At 36.4% G+C, this 17674-nt stretch overlaps 1 protein-coding gene across 2 annotated transcripts in view; it reads right to left on the minus strand.

The window, feature by feature from the left end:
* Positions 1 to 825: 825 nt before the first annotated feature.
* The window catches only part of SLC7A2 (solute carrier family 7 member 2), an 81522-nt gene continuing 64673 nt past the window's right edge, over positions 826 to 17674 (minus strand). The window contains exons 6-12 of one of the 2 annotated variants that reach the window (XM_037831227.1): positions 15940 to 16162; positions 13578 to 13714; positions 10904 to 11006; positions 5194 to 5399; positions 3961 to 4127; positions 3003 to 3111; positions 826 to 1354 (exon numbers count right to left, since the gene is read on the minus strand). In XM_037831227.1, the coding sequence (XP_037687155.1) occupies positions 1158 to 1354; positions 3003 to 3111; positions 3961 to 4127; positions 5194 to 5399; positions 10904 to 11006; positions 13578 to 13714; positions 15940 to 16162 (1142 nt within the window). In that variant the 3' untranslated portion in view covers positions 826 to 1157. Of the gene's footprint in view, positions 1355 to 3002; positions 3112 to 3960; positions 4128 to 5193; positions 5400 to 10903; positions 11007 to 13577; positions 13715 to 13960; positions 14101 to 15939; positions 16163 to 17674 lie in introns of both variants that reach the window. The other variant, XM_037831226.1, reaches the window with a different exon arrangement.

Consider the following 17674-nt stretch of genomic DNA (forward strand, 5'->3'; position numbering starts at 1 on the left):
TCTGCCCCTTTATAGGGGCTTTTTGGCCACGGGAATCACCTTCCCTTCCCAGCAGGAAGGATCCCCAGGAGACTGGGCTGCCTCTTTCAAGTCCCTGACTGGGTTAAGGGGGGACAGCATTCACAGCAGGTGAGAGCCTTGCGTTTAAGGACCACTGCTCTCAAAGACCATGCGGGTTCAGAGGGGTGTCACTGGTGATGTGGAATGCCACTCCTGTCCAGTGAAGTATGGCAGAAGCACGCACTCCTGTCGGCTAAAGTTTTAGCAAACTGTCACATCTTGCAGAAAAAACATCTGCACCACACCCACTGCTGGCGTTGGCAACTCACAGAAAAGCCCCTTTCCTGATGCCCACCTCTCACCAGTCACAGATACCATGAAGGGTAATTTCATTTTTGGCACACTCTAAATTGATATTAATGAACCCTAAAAAGGAAAAGAGTTATTTCTCCACCCATACCACACACATAGAGAACATTTTTCTATGCAGCGATATACCTCCATTTCAGTATGTGCAGTATATGCCACCAATTACTGACAACACTGGAAAAATGTAACATGATAATAGCAAAACACCAACTTTTTTTTTTTTTTTTTTTTTTTTTTTTTTTTTTTTTTTATCATCATTTTATTGAGATATATTCACATACCACGCAGTCATACAAAACAAATTGTACTTTCGATTGTTTACAGTACCATTACATAGTTGTACATTCATCACCTAAATCAATCCCTGACACCTTCATTAGCACACACACAAAAATAACAAGAATAATAATTAGAGTGAAAAAGAGCAATTGAAGTAAAAAAGAACACTGGGTACCTTTGTCTGTTTGTTTCCTTCCCCTACTTTTCTACACATCCATCCATAAACTAGACAAAGTGGAAAACACCAACTTTTAACATTCATATTCCCCAACGTCTACATACACACACATACACACACACTCATTACTAAAGACAGAGCTCAGGAGAAGGTTTCCCAGGCACATATTTCACCATCTGAGGAGGTGCTGTCCAGATGAGTAAGTATAAATTAGGGTGAACTATCTCTGCAGCAAACACGTGACGACTTCACATGATGATGACATCCTGTCATGGTTTACTACGTGTAGGATATGTACACTGACTGTGGACCAGCTTTGCTCCTACAGGCTTCAGCATTCACTTGTCTTTTCATGGAATATGAAAGGTAAACTGAGGTTCCTTTGATGATGGTCATTTGCTTGAATGGCAGATTTTTCTTCTGTTGACGCATTAATACTGTCTGAGTAAGCATCATCATCATCTTCATCCTCTTGTGAATGACCCTCCAGGCTGTGTCTAATGCCATAACCAAAGTAAATCAGGAAACCTTTTGGGGAAAAAAAAAGATAATGTTTTAGATGCATCAGGATATGGCTGCTTTAATATGGAAAATTAAATACACAACTTTTTTTCTTTTTGCCCCTTTCTCTTTCTGGACTGGTTTTGAAGGATGGAATGCAAACACAAATACAGGATACCCCATAGAAGGTCTCCTTAATAAATATCTTCCCATTAGAATGAGAAGGTTTGAAGATCTAGCTCTCTGCCCTCAAATAAGTAACTTTTGAATTTCTATTAAAAATTTAATTGGCATCATTTTACAAAGAAACACACAAAAATGGTTAAGTAATTTGGATAGGACACACAGCTAACAAACAGGACGGGTGACTTCAAACACAGATAGTCTGGTCTTTAGTTCATTCTCTTAGGCAAGAGCATATACACTAAACCAGAGTGAACTACGATTTGAGGAAAGCAGCAGAGCAGCCTGCAAAAAGGAAGGAAGCACGAAGAAGTCCTCTTCCTAAATAGAAAGACACTCTCTTCTGGGCTCAGAGGAGGACAGTGAGTTCTAGTCCTTATGCCCTGGAGATTTGGGCTTAACTCCCTGGCAGCACCCAAAAGGAATGGCCTCATGGCTCATCCCGGAGGGCACAGCCAACTGGCAGGCAATTTCTGGCAGGATCCTGGCTCTGAAGCAGCAGAGCTGCCTGACCAGAAGTAGCCACAGAAACAGGGAACCGCCTGTCATAACGTCAGAAATAGGGAACAATCTAGTGTGTGACCTATGTGGTTCCAAAGCACCATTCCCCCAATTACTCGGCACAGTGTAAGGCTCCCCAAATTGGGCAAAACTCCAGTGTAGACATGGAGGGAGGGGCAACATGAGTGAGATTAAATCTCCCGTCAACTCAAGTGGGTGGGTGGTTTGGAATTGGAATTAGGTTAATTTATAGCTCAAACACCCACACATATATACTAAAATGAACTGGAAGACCAAGATTCATTCTCATTACACCAAGTGGGGGACTGCCACCAAAGCAGAAAGTCTTGAACTCCTCATGCCACCGAAACCAATACAGATTAAGCTCTTATTTCCCACTGATTCACCTGGCAACATTACCACACATTTTTAAGAAGCCAGTCAGTGCCTGAGTTACAACAAACTTACAAGCAGTTTCTAACTCAGTATTAAGAAGTCACAATGAGAAACAGAATGTCTTCTAGATATAAATAAGATTACTCATGTTACTTAATACTAAATTTCACCCCAAGTTTCCAATGAGAAATTTAGGTATCAGAAAAGAAATTGCTCGCTATTGGTTCATTCAGAATGCCTCCAGAAATCTGCTGGAATAATGGCAAGGATTGGCTTTGGAAGCAGAGTCTGGGGGTATCATTTACAAGTTAAATCACTTTGACTTTTCAGGAACTCATTTTTTCTCATCCATAAACTGGAGAAAATGGAAACCACCACACAAGTTTACTGAAGACTTGAGTGAGAAAATGCATGTGACAACATCTGGAAAAGGAGACACTCAGTGTGTGGTATCCCTTCATGTCTAAGAACTGGGGAAGGAAGAAGCTGAAAAGAGCTCTTATTTCCAGGAAGGGAGAGGGGGTGTGTTTCTCTAACCACAATGTATGAAATAGGAAGGAGAGAGCCAATATCCAGAATGCTAAAAATCACCTACCAAGTGCCATCCAAATGCTAAATCTGATCCACGTGTCTGCACTCAACTGGACCATCAAGTAAATGTTCACCAGGATGCTGAATGCTGGCAAAAATGGTAGGAAGGGAACCTAAGGAGGAAAAGATATTCTTAAGTTACTTATATTTTAAAAGCAAAGTCCCCAAATCATTTTAACGTGGTGACAACTAACTTGACATCTATACTATAACACTGTATCAGTAAGTGTATATTCTCACAGAAAGGATGGCCTGAACAAAAACATTCTTCTAGACAATACAAAAAGCAATATCAAATTTTACACTATTTACTGCAGCCCAAAGCAGCTGGGATTTATCAGGCCTGCTAACACATGTGTCATCATCAAGACTATCCAACATTGTCAGCATGCCCTTGGAAATCTGCATCACATGGGAATCCTGGGAGAATACTTCCAAGAAGCCCTTTTCAAGCAGAAACCTGCTCTTAGCTCAAATGAGACAGGGTAATTTCACTTGCAGAGGAAGGGGTTTTGGGGGAATGCTCCTCCTGCTTAATAAGGCACTGAATTTCCACAAATAGAATATTCTAACTACTCTTCTGATACTATAGGTTATTTCATAAGAAGTTAGTTTACTATCTGATATCATAGGATTGTGATAGGAGCATACTTAAAATTTTAGTAAGAGAGTCAATGTAGAGAGACTATTGTGACAAAAAGGAACATCTCAAAGAATTCTGTGCACTTGGAAAGTTACCACTTTTATGTATATATGTTATATCCTACAATAAAAGAATATGATAAATGAAAAAAAGAGAGAAATAAGGGAAATACGGGAAAATGAAAAAAAAAAGAATTCTGATGCCTTTGCTAAAGGGTTAACATCTTTAAAAGTTTTTCTTTTTAAGCAACTCACAAAAACAAACACACAAGAGAAAGCATGCATTATATTTTATGATCACTAATCCCCATTACCCGTACCATAAAGGCTACTTTTTGCTGATTCTGGGGCTGCCTCCAAATGGTGAGAATGATGGCAATGCAGAGAGCAATTAGCAGCACAACAAGAGCCAGGACCCAGTCCTCCAGCCTGGCAAGGGCACGAACTCCGTGGGTGGTCAAAATACTCAGGCCCAAAATGAGAAAGGCTGCAAAGGGGATATGCATATAAAGCAAAAATCAGCACAACACACTGAACTCAGATTCCTCAGTTCCAACAGTCTATCTCGACAAGACATTATGTTTTCTGCACATCTACGTTGCCAAATGCAAAGGTTCTTCACTTCATTCTTTGTTCTTCTTCATTATGGAAAGAGATGGCTGATCTTAGAAACACTGCTTGCTTAGTCATCACTGGCCCTTCTGCAAAAGTCAGTCTCACCTCCGGGCACTACCATCTTGCTTTATCTGCCCAGGTGCCATCTGGGTTCTCAATTGCTACTGTCTCAGATGGTATCACAAAGATTGATGGGATGTCGTTACAAGTGGAGATTTAAGGGAATTCACAAATCTGTCTATTGTATGCCATTGTAAACACTGACTGTTATTGTATACCAATAATATTTCATTTTATGGTCTGCATCTTTTCTCTCTAATTCAGAGAATGACATCACCACTCACCTACTTTATCTCTGACATCAAGTCTGCATTAGGGGACTTTCCTATGAGCTCCCACCAAAACCTGCAGTTCCTTTAGCTCGTCACCAATAACACTGTACTGTAAAGCCTGGTGAGGGCAAGAACATCTCTCTCTTGAGCAGAGTGCCTGGCACACAGATGATGCTCAATAAATGCCACAGAAAATACGAATGATGACATAACTGTAGGTTAGCAAATAAGGATTTTCTAGATTGCCTCCAATCTCACCGGTTTCTCAGCTCTGTTACTGATACGTATACTTGGCCTGATGCTTTCAGACCAGGAGCACCTAACAGCTAATGAAATTTACCAGGTTGTATTTCTGCCACTCTCCCTTAAGGGAATTTTCTTCTACTCTTCTCCAATTATTGAGACATAATCAATTTATCCTGCTGCTATAAAGATGATCTCAGCCACTGGTGACCCTTTGGGTGGGAATTTCGGGACTTGGATTAGTTGCTAACATGTTCTAGGGCAATGTGAGGCCTTTTGTCCTCTTTCACATCCTACCTGCCTACCTGCTCCACCTATAGACCTCTGCTGGGTCTTTATAAGGATTTCAGGGCAGGGACTTACCCAGGAGTCCTACCAGAAAGCTCACAAGAGAAGCTGACTGTTGAGTAGGCAGAGCCGAGGGGCTGAACAGGATCCGCAGGCTGAATCCCTGTCCTTGCAGCACAGCGACCGGGGACTCAGTTTTGGAGGCGGTACCGGCACAGGGTCTCAGAGCTTCTCTCTCAGGGGAATATTTGGGTTGCTTGTAAGATAAGCCAGGCTGGTACCTATCCCCAAATAAATGCATGTGTTTTTATTCTCAAACAGACTCGTGGCCAAAATAAAATGAGGACCCTAAATTCTAAGCCAGATATCTCGCAGGGTCACAGCTTGGGCAGTAGGTCAACCTTTCTCCTGGATCCCAACCTGGATCAGGCCACAGACCCCTTTCAATAAATTACCTGCAGCAACTCTGAATTTCTTCTGATAACCACTTAGTTAGAAAATTATATTTTAGAGGCAGAGGAGAGTTAAATTTCAAAGTTAGGTAATTGTTACAACAGGATAATTATTCTGAAAATATCTATGCCCAAAGGAAGTAAGTTTAATGAAAGTAACAGCCCAGAAACTCTGGTTAAGTATCAGCTACAGACTAACCGACAGCCATTTGGCATTCAAAGGCCTCATCACCACCTGCCTCTCTGGCTTCGTCTCTCTCAACTTTCCTACCCGACTCCTCTGGCTTGATCCAGCCAAGCTTGTCCAGCCCTTCCGCCACCTCTCGAAAGTCCTCTGCACCTCTCGCAGGCCATTTTCCTTTTTTTGTTCTATCTTGTTCTGCTGCAGCCTGTGTCATGGTATCAGCCCTGCCTCACCTCCTAGGACCGCCCACTCTCCCCAGTGTGGCCTCCTCTTCCTCTGATTTCCCTTTACTCATGCTCACGGAGGGAAAATACACAAAAGTTTAAAGAAGAAAATTTTAATCTCCCTTATTACCCAGTGGTATTACATGCTTATTTCGGTATTATATTAGTGATTAACTGCTAGCATTTTGGTACAATTTCATGAAGGCATAACTGTCTATATTTGTGTGTGTGTGTGTGCATATATACTCTCTCCATGTAAATTTATAAGGTATTATTTAAATAATTCACTGGCTATATATAGCTCTGCATCCTGAGACTGGTACATTTCTCCATATAATTAAATATCTTTTTTAAAAAGCAGTTTTATTGACATATATTCACACACCATACAATCCATCCAAAGTGTACAATCCATGGCTTGCAGTATTATATATTCACAGAGTTGTGTTTTCGTAGCCACAATTGATTAGAACATTTTCATTACTCCAAAAAGAAGAACCCCAGAACCCTCATACCCTGTTACTGTTTACACATTAGCATTGGTGTGGTACCTTTGTTACAATCGATGAAAGAATATTAACAGTATTGTTAACGATAGTCCATAGTTTGCATTAGGCATATGTTTCCCCATATGCCACCCTATTGTTAACACCTTATAGTAGTGATGTACATTTGTTCTAGTTCACGAAAGAACATTCTCATATCTGTACTATTAACCACAGTCATCATCCACAACAAAGTTCACTATGTAATACAGTCCCATGTTTAATCCTCTAGCTTTCCTTCTTGTGACATATGACCTTCTCTTTCACCCACAATCACACACATAATTCAGTGCTGTTAATCACACTCACAATAATGCACTACCACCACCTCTATTCATCACCAACCATTTATGATCAACCTAATTAGAAATTCTGCACAAATTAAGCATCAGCTACTCATTCTCTACCCTCACTCTATCTCCTGATAACCTATATTTTAGATTTTAACCCCATGAGCATGAGTATTATAATTACATCACATTACTGAGATCATACAATATTTGTCCTTTTATGTCTGACTTATTTCACTCAACATAATGTCCTCAAGGTTCATCCATGTTGTCATACGCATCTGGACTTTATTCCTTCTTACAGCTGAATAATATTCCATCATATGTATACACCACATTTTGTTTATCCATTCATTGGTTGGATGGACCCTTGGGCTGCTTCCATCCTTTGTTAACTGTGGATACTGGTGTGCAAATGTCTGTTTGCATCCATGCTTTCAGTTCTTCAGAATTTATAGCTAGTAGTGGGATTTCAGGACTGTATGGCAATTCTATACTTAGCTTCCTGAAGAACTGCCACACTGTCTTCTACAGAGGCTGCACCATTTTATATTCCCACCAGCAGTGAATGAGTGTTCCTCTTTCTCCAGATCCTCTCCAACATTTGTAGTTTTCAGTTTATTTAATAGTGGCCATTCTAGCAGATGTAAAATGATCTCTCATTGAGGTTTTGATTTGTATTTCCCTAATAGCTACTGATATTGAGCATCTTTTCATGCGCTTTTAAGCCATTTTTTGGAAAAATGTCTATTCACTCTTTTGCCCATTTTTTTAATTGGGTTGTTTTTTTGTCATTGAATTGTAGGATTTGATTATATATTCTGGCTATTAAACCCTTATCAGATACATGGTTTCTAAATATTTTCTCCCATTTAGTAGGCTGCCTTTTCACTTTCTTGACCAAGTCCTTTGAAGCAGTAAAGTATTTAATTTTGAGGAGGTCCCAATTATCCATTTTTTTCTTTCATTGCTTCTGCTTTGGGTATTAAAGTCTAAGAAACCAATGCCTACCATAAGATCTTGAAGATGCTTCACTACATTTTCTTCTAGGAATTTTAAAGTCCTGGGCTTTTAAATTTAGGTATTTGATCCATTTTGAGTTAATTTTCATATAAGGTGTTAGATAGATAGATAGTGCTCTATTTCTGAACTCTATATTTGGTTCCATTGATCAGTATGTCCATCTTTATGCAAGTACCATGTTGTTTTGACCACTGTAGTTTTGTAGTACACTTTAAAGTAAGGCAGTGTGAGTCCTCCAACTTTATTCTTCTTTTTCAAGATGTTTTTGGCTATTTGGGGTTCCTTACCCTTCCAAATCAACTCATTGATTGGTTTTTGCATTTCTTCAAACAGGCCACTGGAATTTTGATTGGGATTGCATTGAATACAAAAATCAATTTGGGTAGAATTTTTATCTTAATGATATTTAGTTTTCCAAATCATGAACACAGAATGTCTTCCATTTATTTAGATCTTTTAAAATTTCTTCTAGCAATATTTTGTAGTTTTCTGTATACAGGTCCTTTACATCCGTGGTTAAATTTATTCCTAGATATTTAATTCTTTTAGTTCCTACTGTAAATGGAATTTTAGGGGAGATTTACTCCTGAGATTGCTCACTACTAGTGTATAGAAACACTATTGATTTTTGCATATTGATTGTGTATCCTGCTACTTTGCTGAACTCGTCTATTAGCTGTAATAGCTTTGTTGTAGATTTTGGGTACTTTCTAAATATAGGATCATGTCACTGCAAATACTGAAAGTTTTATATCTTCCTTTCCAATTTGTATGCCTTTTATTTCTTTTTCTTGCCTAACTTCTCTGTCTAGATCTTTCAGTAAAATGCTAGATAACAGTGGAGACAGTGGGCATTTTAGAGGGAAATCTTTCAGTTTTTCACCACTGAGTACAATGTTAGCTGTGTTTTTTCATATATGCCTTTTATCATGTTGAGGAAGTTTCCTTCTATTCCTATTTTTCAAAGTGTTTTTATCAAGAAAAGATGCTGGATTTTGTCAAATGTCTTTTCAGTGTCAACTGAAATGATCATGTGGTTTTCCCCCTTCAATTAGTTAACTGATTTTCTTGTACTGACCCATCCTTGCATACTGGGATAAAACCCACTTGACCATGGTGTATAATTCTTTCAGTGTGCTATTGGATTCAATTTACAAGCATTTTGTTGAGGATTTTTGCATCTACATTTATTAGAAACAATGGTCTGTAATTTTCTTTTCTTGTAGTATCTCCGTCTGGCTTTGCATTAGGGTGATACTGGCTTCACAGAATGAGTTAAGTAGTGTTCCCTTCTCTTCAATTTTTTGGAAGAGTCTGAACAGGATTCATGTTAATTCTTCCTGAAATGACTGTATAATTCACCTGTGAAGCCAGGTGATTTTAGATGACTGATTCAATCTCTTTATTTGTACTTGGTCTGTTGAGATCTTCTGTTTCTTCTAGAGTCAGTGTAGGTTGTCCATGTGTTTCTAGGAAGTTGTCCATTTCATCTAAGTTGTCTAACTTGTTGGTATATAGTTATTCATAGAATCCTCTTAGGATCCTTTTTACTTCTGTAGGGTCAGTAGTAATGCCTCCCTCTCATTTCCGACTTTATTTATTTGCATCTTCTCTCTTTTTTATCAGTCTAGCTAAGGGTTTGTCAATCTTATTGAATCTCTCAAAGAGCCAAATTCTGGTTTTGTTGATTCTATTGTTTTCTTTTGTTCTCAATTTCATTTATTTCTGCTTTAATCTTTGTTATTTCTTTCCTTTTGCTTGCTTTAGGGTTAGCTTGCTGTTCTTTTTCTGGTTCCTCCAGGTGTTCAGTTAAGCCTTTGATCTTAGCTTTTTCTTCTTTTTAGTGTACACTTTTAGAATTATAAATTTCCCCATCAGCATGACCTTCACTGCATCCCTTAGTTTTGATATATTGTGTTCTTGTTTTCATTCGTCTCCAGATATTTACTGATTTCTCTTGCAATTTCTTCTCTGAACCACTGAAAGTTTAAGAGTGTACTGTTTAGCCTCCATATTATTTATTTGTGAATTTTCCAGTTCTCCACCTGTTATTGATTTCCAGCTTCATTCCATTATGGTCAGAGAAAGTGCACTGTAAAATTTCAATCTCTTTAAATTTATTGAGATTTGTGTTGTGACCCAACATGTGCTTTATCCTGGAGAATGATCCATGAGCACTTGAGAAGAATGTACATCCTGATATTTTGGGGTGCAATGTTCTGTATATGACTGTTAGGTACAGTTCATTTATCATGTTTTTCAAGTTTTCTGTTTCCTTATTGATCTTCCGTCTAGATGTTCTATCTATTGATGACAGTGGTCTATTAAAGTCTCTAACTATTATTGTAGAGAAGTCTATTTTTCTCTTCAGTTTTGCCAGTGTTCTTCTCATATATTTTGGGGCATCCTGGTTAGTTGCCCAACTATTTATGTTTGTTATTTCTTTTTTGGTAGAGTGCCCCTTTTATTAATATATAGTGTCCTTCTTTGTCTCGTATAACAGTTTTGCATTTAGTCTATTTTTCCTGTATCAGCATAGCTTCCCCAGCTCTTTTTGGTTACTGTTTGCATGGAATATCTTTTTTTCCAGCCTTTCACTTTCAACCTATTTGTGTCCTCATAGATAGCAATTAGATGGATCATACTTTTTTATCCATTCTGTCAATCTATGTCTTTTGAGTGGAGAGTTTAATCCATTAACATACAATAATATTACTGTATAGAAAGTACTTATTTCAACCATTTTACCTTTGGTTATATATGTTATATCTTATTTTTGTCTCTCTTTTTACCTTTTAGCTACCCTTACTGATAATCTTCATTTCTATACCCTCTTCCAATCCTCTCTCTCCTGTCTTTTCCTTTCAGCCTGCAGAACCCCTTTCAGTATTTCTTGTAGGGAAGGTCTTTTGTTGATGAACTCACTCAGTCTCTGTTTATCTGTGAATATAAACTCCTTCATTTTTTTTTTTTTTTTTGAAGGATATGGTGAGCCCTAATTTTCTGTACTCGCTGCACCCCACATGACACTGATGCTCAGAACTACTTGGAAATGAGAACAACTCACCTGAGGATGAGAACACAGGCTGCGACCAGAGAGTAAGCCAGCAGAGTGCCGATGGACATCATGTCCACAAGTGCCTTCAGGTCAAACAGAAATGCCATCACAGCTATTGGGGGGGAAAAAGGGAGGTGAAGACAATGGTCTATGATAAAATTCCATACAGTAAACAACTTTCACAACAGGGGCAACTGACTGACACTTTTTTGTTTTAGTACCAAGAGGACATGTCAGAGCATAGAAAATTTGTTTCTCACAGCTAATAAGATGCTATTTAGGTCATTTAAACTGCTAATAAAACTTGAAAAACCCTCGACTATCCATCAAGTACAAAATACATTCATTTTAATTGCTCAAAAAATAGAAGGCCTGACAAAGAATCAACACATATAACAGCTGACTGTTCTTTGATAGTTCAGAAAAAAATTGCTAGGAAATATTGGATAACTTCTTTTTAAAACTATTAAAAATTCAAACAGAAGAGCTTTCATTATAGACTTAAATTGTTTTAGTTTCATCTGAATTCTGAGTTATATTATGCACAAAATAATAAAATTTCCAATTAAAGTACATTTCTGATACAGGCTGGCTTCTACTTTTATTGAAAGCATGTACTCCTGGCAGACTGCTTAGATTTGAGGGAGGCACCAATCAATTAGTGGCTTTCACAGCAAATCCCAATGTTAAGATACAAAATATACTTTACATAGTTGAATAGTTAATTCATAACTAGACAATTTTTTCCCCACTAGAACATCAAAATACTGATAATATTAATTTGAATTAACTATTTGCTCTGGTCTACAATAGTAGATAACTAAGATAGTAGACAACATGTTATATTCATATGGTGTTCCAGACTTCTCACCAAGTTTTAAGTGTCTATGATCTCATTTTATCCTCAATTCAATGATTCTGTGAGACAGGAGAAATTATTTAGGTATAGCCACATGGCATGATCAGAATTCAACTGTCTTTGACCAAAAAACCCTAGCAATTTCATATGGTTTAAGTTAATAGCATTATTATCCCTTATAACTACTAGATAGAGGGAGAGTTCCACCTAAGCCTACATCAGCATGCTCCTTCTACAACATCATATTGTTTCTTTAAGTACACCACATGCCTGACTTTGAAAATCCTTCATAACTACTTTAGTTATACATCAGATTACTAAAATTTCAATACGCTTTGTGAGAATCACAGATAGCTAAAATAAGGTAGCCGAATCAGGTAAATTAGCCAAAACAGAGGTAAATAAGTGATCTATATGAACTCTCTAACTTTAAAACAAGCAAAGTAAAGGTGTGTGGGGACATCATAACAACTATAATTTTCAGATCGTTTAAAAAAATCTTTCTATTATAACTGTCTTTTTAAAATTATTACTTTCAAGATCTTACTGATTATGCTGCCAAAATAAATTCTTTCTGAATGAAGGAGAAACATATTTTTAAAAAATTCTGAATACAAAATATACTATTACTGGGCAAGTTTATCAACTGAAATGATTTTAAAAAATCTTATGGAGTAAATAAAATATGTGACCTTTTGTCAAGACATATTTATAAACCCTAACTTTAATATTATAAAGCACTGTTTAATAGTAAAATGGGCTTAAGATCATCTAGTGGCAACCTTCACTTTATGGAGTAGAAATTTAGGCTCTGAGAAAAAAAGTGAGGTGCCCTTCCAATGTATGTTTAATAAAGTGCCAATTATTAGAAAAATTTTACAAAGTTGAGCTGTTTAGGCAAATACTTTCTGACTTTGAAAAAGTTCAACTTCATACATAATTAAACATTGGTATTCCATAACCATATTTCTCAACAATTCAGAGCCACAACAAAATTATCAGTTGGTTTGAATTTTTACTACCGAGATCATTTATCATTTTATCTGTAAAGTTTCCTGACTTGCTTCCAATAACAGTAGCTTAAAGGCCATTCTTTTGATCTATAGAATCTCTTTTAAAACTTTTGCATAGAGTAAGAATCCGGCCAAAGGTATTTTACAAAGATATTATGACATACCCAAAGGTAGGCATCTGGATTTTCTGAGAATTATGTAAGAACCAAAGGAAAAACAGATTCCTAATGGGATCTGAGAGGATATATGAGTTAACAATGGCCCAGGACTTGGGGATGCCCACTATACTGAGGGCAGGATTACAATCACCAGTATTATCTTGGACTTTTCTTATGCTTAATTATGTGTAAAATTAACTTTCAGAAAGATCCTATGCCCCTTTGGCAATATTCACTTATATGCTAGACAAAAAGAAAATATTGGAATCATTTTTAATTAATGTCAAAAATTAAGTATTCTTCAATTAAGCTGTTATGTGTAAGAATATAATTTTATGGGCTAGTTCATTAATCAAGAGTATTTAATACCTGATAGTATAGTGGAGAACAATTACAACCCTCTGCACATTTGTTAGAAGCCTGAAGGGTTAAAACTAATGAACAAAAAACCCAACGGGTCGGTTAAGAATGAATTTCAGTTTACCACCACCACCACAATTTTCCGTTGTAATCTCAATGCTCAAACCTTAATTTACCAGTGATTTTGTTCTTAACTTACATGCACAGCAAGCAGACTCTCTCGTTATAAGTTCATGCACGAGCGTAAAATGTTCGCATCCAACGCTGAAGAAGCCTGTGTTTGTAAAGCTTACCAGAAATGACCCCTGCTGTCAAGGTGGCAGCAACTGGTGACTGCCTCTTACTCACTCTGGCAAGAAATCTAAACAGTAAACCATCCCGTGCCATGGCAAACAGAATTCGGGGTAAAGGGAACATAGAGCCCAGAAGACTAGAACAGAAAAATTCATAATCCACATGTGAGTTGTTGTATTGTTCTAGAAAGGTATACACAAGTAAAGACTGGACACATGAAAGTGCAGAACCTATGTCAAAAAAAAAAATCAAAATAGAAAACATTCATAAAAAGTTACTGACATTTATATGAATCAAAGTAGAAAACCACTGAACTTCCTATTTTGCGTCGTCTTTGACGGAAAAGATCCCCCTTTTCTTATAAAAGTCGACCCTCTCTCACCTGCCACTGCACCCGACGATAAAGTAGCAATTAATGGTGTCTTCGTTTTGGAATTGATTTGAGCTAGACATTTGAAAAGCAACCCATCCTCCGCCATAGCATAGATTACACGAGGCATAGGGAAAATGGATCCAAGAAGACTGAATAAAAAGCAAACACATGCAGTATGGCAAACACATTCATGCAAGATTACATCCCAGAACTGAAGTAAAACAATTGTATAAAACTTAGCAAGATAGCTGTGATTATGAAGTCATATTATTTTTAAAAATGCACTATGGTTGGGCATTTAAAAATATTTGCCAACATGTACCATTGTGCTACTTATTAGTCTCTTGCAGATATTTGTCCAACAAAATCATCAGACTAAAAACAATGTTGCAGGTAATCTATATTTGCCCAAAATTATTACTGAATTAAAACTAAGTAATTAAGATTTGCAAAAACACCCAAACCAAGCATATCATTAAGACATTTTTAGTAGAAATCACTCAGAAAACATAATTCCTAAACTAACTAAAGAAAAGATTAAGTAATTTTATTTCAAAATATAGCCTCCACATTATTCAATTATTATTCATTGTATATTAATTTTACCATTACTTTTTCTCATATAGCTGCTCTTTGATCAAATTAGTAATAATTTGCAGTCTCATAAGATAAGCAAAGTAGACAAAGGCAAAAAAAATCAACTTACTGTAAATATAGTTCATGTTAGTAGCCATGATTAAAAGTTAATAATGGAGAAGTACAAGAAAAAAAATTTGCTTAAGATGTTTTGAATTATTTATGTGGTTTAGTGGTTGCACTATTCCATACATGACTTAGTTGCAAAAAATAACCATTTAAGAGAAAAGAAGTAAAATAATTATTTTTAAAAATCCATCTTCTGGTGTGTGAAGAAAATTGTGTAAAAAAAATCCACCTTCTTTTCTATTTTTTAATAAAGCTAGGTTGAAAGTGGTCATAGATGAATCTTTGTCCACCCCTTCTAAGATCGAGATGGAATGTTACCTTCATAGTTCAGATTTTTGAAATTATTCAAAATAAACCTCACACTAGCAGATAGTTGAAACACAAAAGTGCACAATTTCTAATTGTTACTTAATATTATTGTGAATAGAAAATAAAAGGGATTTTGAGGAAAAAAAGAGGTTGATAATTACATAAAAGAATTTCTTTTTCCAATTTCTGACTTGAAAAATATTTTCACTTTAAGTAGAATGAAGTATTTTAATGATGATCATACATTCATTTGAAATATGAGTAGCTCAGGAAATGAATTCTAAAGTAGTAAAACAAGCAGCTCCTGAAAATCTAAACACTTGAGATTCCTTTTCACAGAGTTATTACATGAATTCCCATAATTACTTTGAGAATGGTAATTTCTATTTCAAGACCAAGTTCACTCTGATCAGTGCTATGAGGAGTCTGTGATTCACAACAAAAAGGAAATTATTTTTAACAATATCATGGCATATAGCATCCATTCAGGCTCAATATTACTTTGAAAGATCCAGAAAACATCAAGTGTGCACATAAGGCCTCAGACAGTGTGTAGTGTGCAAATAACACCAAGCCAGCAGAGAAATATACACTCTTTTAACCATCTCGATAAATTATATTACCTCCAAGAAAATGGTCATTTAAAATTATTCAAACGACCGCATCCTAAAATTTTATTATACATAAAAATGAATGTGTGTGACAAATATGTTTATGTTATGTGCATGTGTGTGCAAATGCTGTACATATTTCTACTGAGGCTTTGACCATTATCTTATTGAAAAATAACTCATCTGATGAGGAAAATGGTTTTTATCACTTCCAATTTTGATATGGCAATTCTAAACAAACTAGTGAGACAATGCCTAGTTCCTGTGTTTCTTCCCCACATAAGGATATTTGAAAAACACACAAAAGCAATTCTTTAGACACTGACCACCCTTTGCAGGAACCCCAAAGGTAATGCTGTGTACCTTGTTGACAAAGCACAGAGGGAGCCTGCGGCAACAACGTATTTGGCAGGACCCCATCCGACATATTCAAACGCGACAGGGAGGGGGCTCTTTTCATCCAGGAGGTAGTATGGCATCATAAGTGTCAGAGCCGCAGAGACCCCAAAGTAGGCCATGAAGCAAACGAGCAAAGATGTCACAATTCCAATAGGTATAGCTTTCTGGGGATTCCGTACTTCTTCACCTAAGGAGATAAAGCAAAGGATTTGCATGTTTAATAAAACATTAAAGGCTCACCTTAAAATTCAAAGACACAAGGAGGTTGAAAGTGAAAGAATGGGAAAAAATAAACCATGCAAGTGGTAACCGGAAGAGGTAGGTATGCTAAGATCAGATACAACAGACTTTAAGTCAAAGACAGTTAGGAGGAAGAAGAAAGAGAAGAAAACAAAATAAAAAAAACAAGAAAACCCAGGTGGGACAAAGATAGTCATTATAAACAGACAAAGGGGTCAATTCAAGGAGAAGATGTAATGATTATAAATATATATGCACCTAACAGGAAAGTCCCAACATACAAGAAAATGCTGACAGATTTGAAGGGAGAAATAGACAGTTCTACATTGATGGTAGGAGATTTTAATATACCACTCTTAATAATGGATAGAACATCTGGTAAGAAGATCAGTAAGGAAATACAAGACATGAATGATACTCTTAACCAACTAGACTTATCAGAGAAATATAGAATACTTCACTGAACAAAAACAGATTATACATTCTGTTAGATAATAAGTTAGATAACAAAACAAGTCTCAATAAATTCAAAAATATTTAAATCATTCAATATATATTACCCAACCACAATGGAATGAAGCTAGAAATCAATAACAGAAGGAGAAATGGAAAATTCACAAATATATGGAAATTAAACAATATAGTCTTAAACAACTGATGGGTTAAAGAGGAATCACAAGGGAAAATAGGAAATACTTTGAGGCAAATGAAAATGAAATACAACATACCAAAAATTATAGGATGCAGCAAATAAAGTGCTGAGCGGTAAGTCTCTAGATCTAAATGCTTACATAAAAAGAGAAGAAAGACTTCAAATCAGAGACCTAACCTCAAAACTGGAAGAACTAGAAAAAGAAGGGCAAACTAAACCCAAAGAGAGCAGAAGAAAAAAGATTAGAGTGGAGATAAATGAAACAGAGATAAAAACACCATAAAGAGAGTAAACAAAACCAAAAGTTGGTTCTTTGACAAGATCAATAAAATCGACAAACCTTTAGCAAGACTGACAAAGAAAAAAAGAGAGAGAGGACACAAATAATGAAAATCAAAATTGAAAAGAGGGACATTACTACCAACCCTGCTGAAATAAAAGGGACTATAAGAGGATACTATGCACAACTGTATGCCTATAAAATAGATTATATAAAATGGACAAATTCTTAGAAACACACAAACTACCTACAATGACTCAAGAAGAAACAGAAGATTTCAACAAACCAATTACTACTAAAGAGATTGAATCAGTAATGAAAAACATCCCAACAAAGAAAAACTCAGGACCAGATGGCTTCACAGGGGAATTTTATCAAACATTTCAAGAAGACTTAACTTCAATTCTGCTTAAACTCTTCCAAAAAAATTGATACAGAGAGAACACTCCTAAATTAATTTTATGAGCCCAACATCACCCTCATACAAAATTCAGATAAAGATACCACAAGAAAAGAAAATTATATAA

This window comes from Choloepus didactylus, chromosome 3 (assembly GCF_015220235.1).
Source record: "Choloepus didactylus isolate mChoDid1 chromosome 3, mChoDid1.pri, whole genome shotgun sequence".
Lineage (NCBI taxonomy): Eukaryota > Metazoa > Chordata > Mammalia > Pilosa > Megalonychidae > Choloepus > Choloepus didactylus.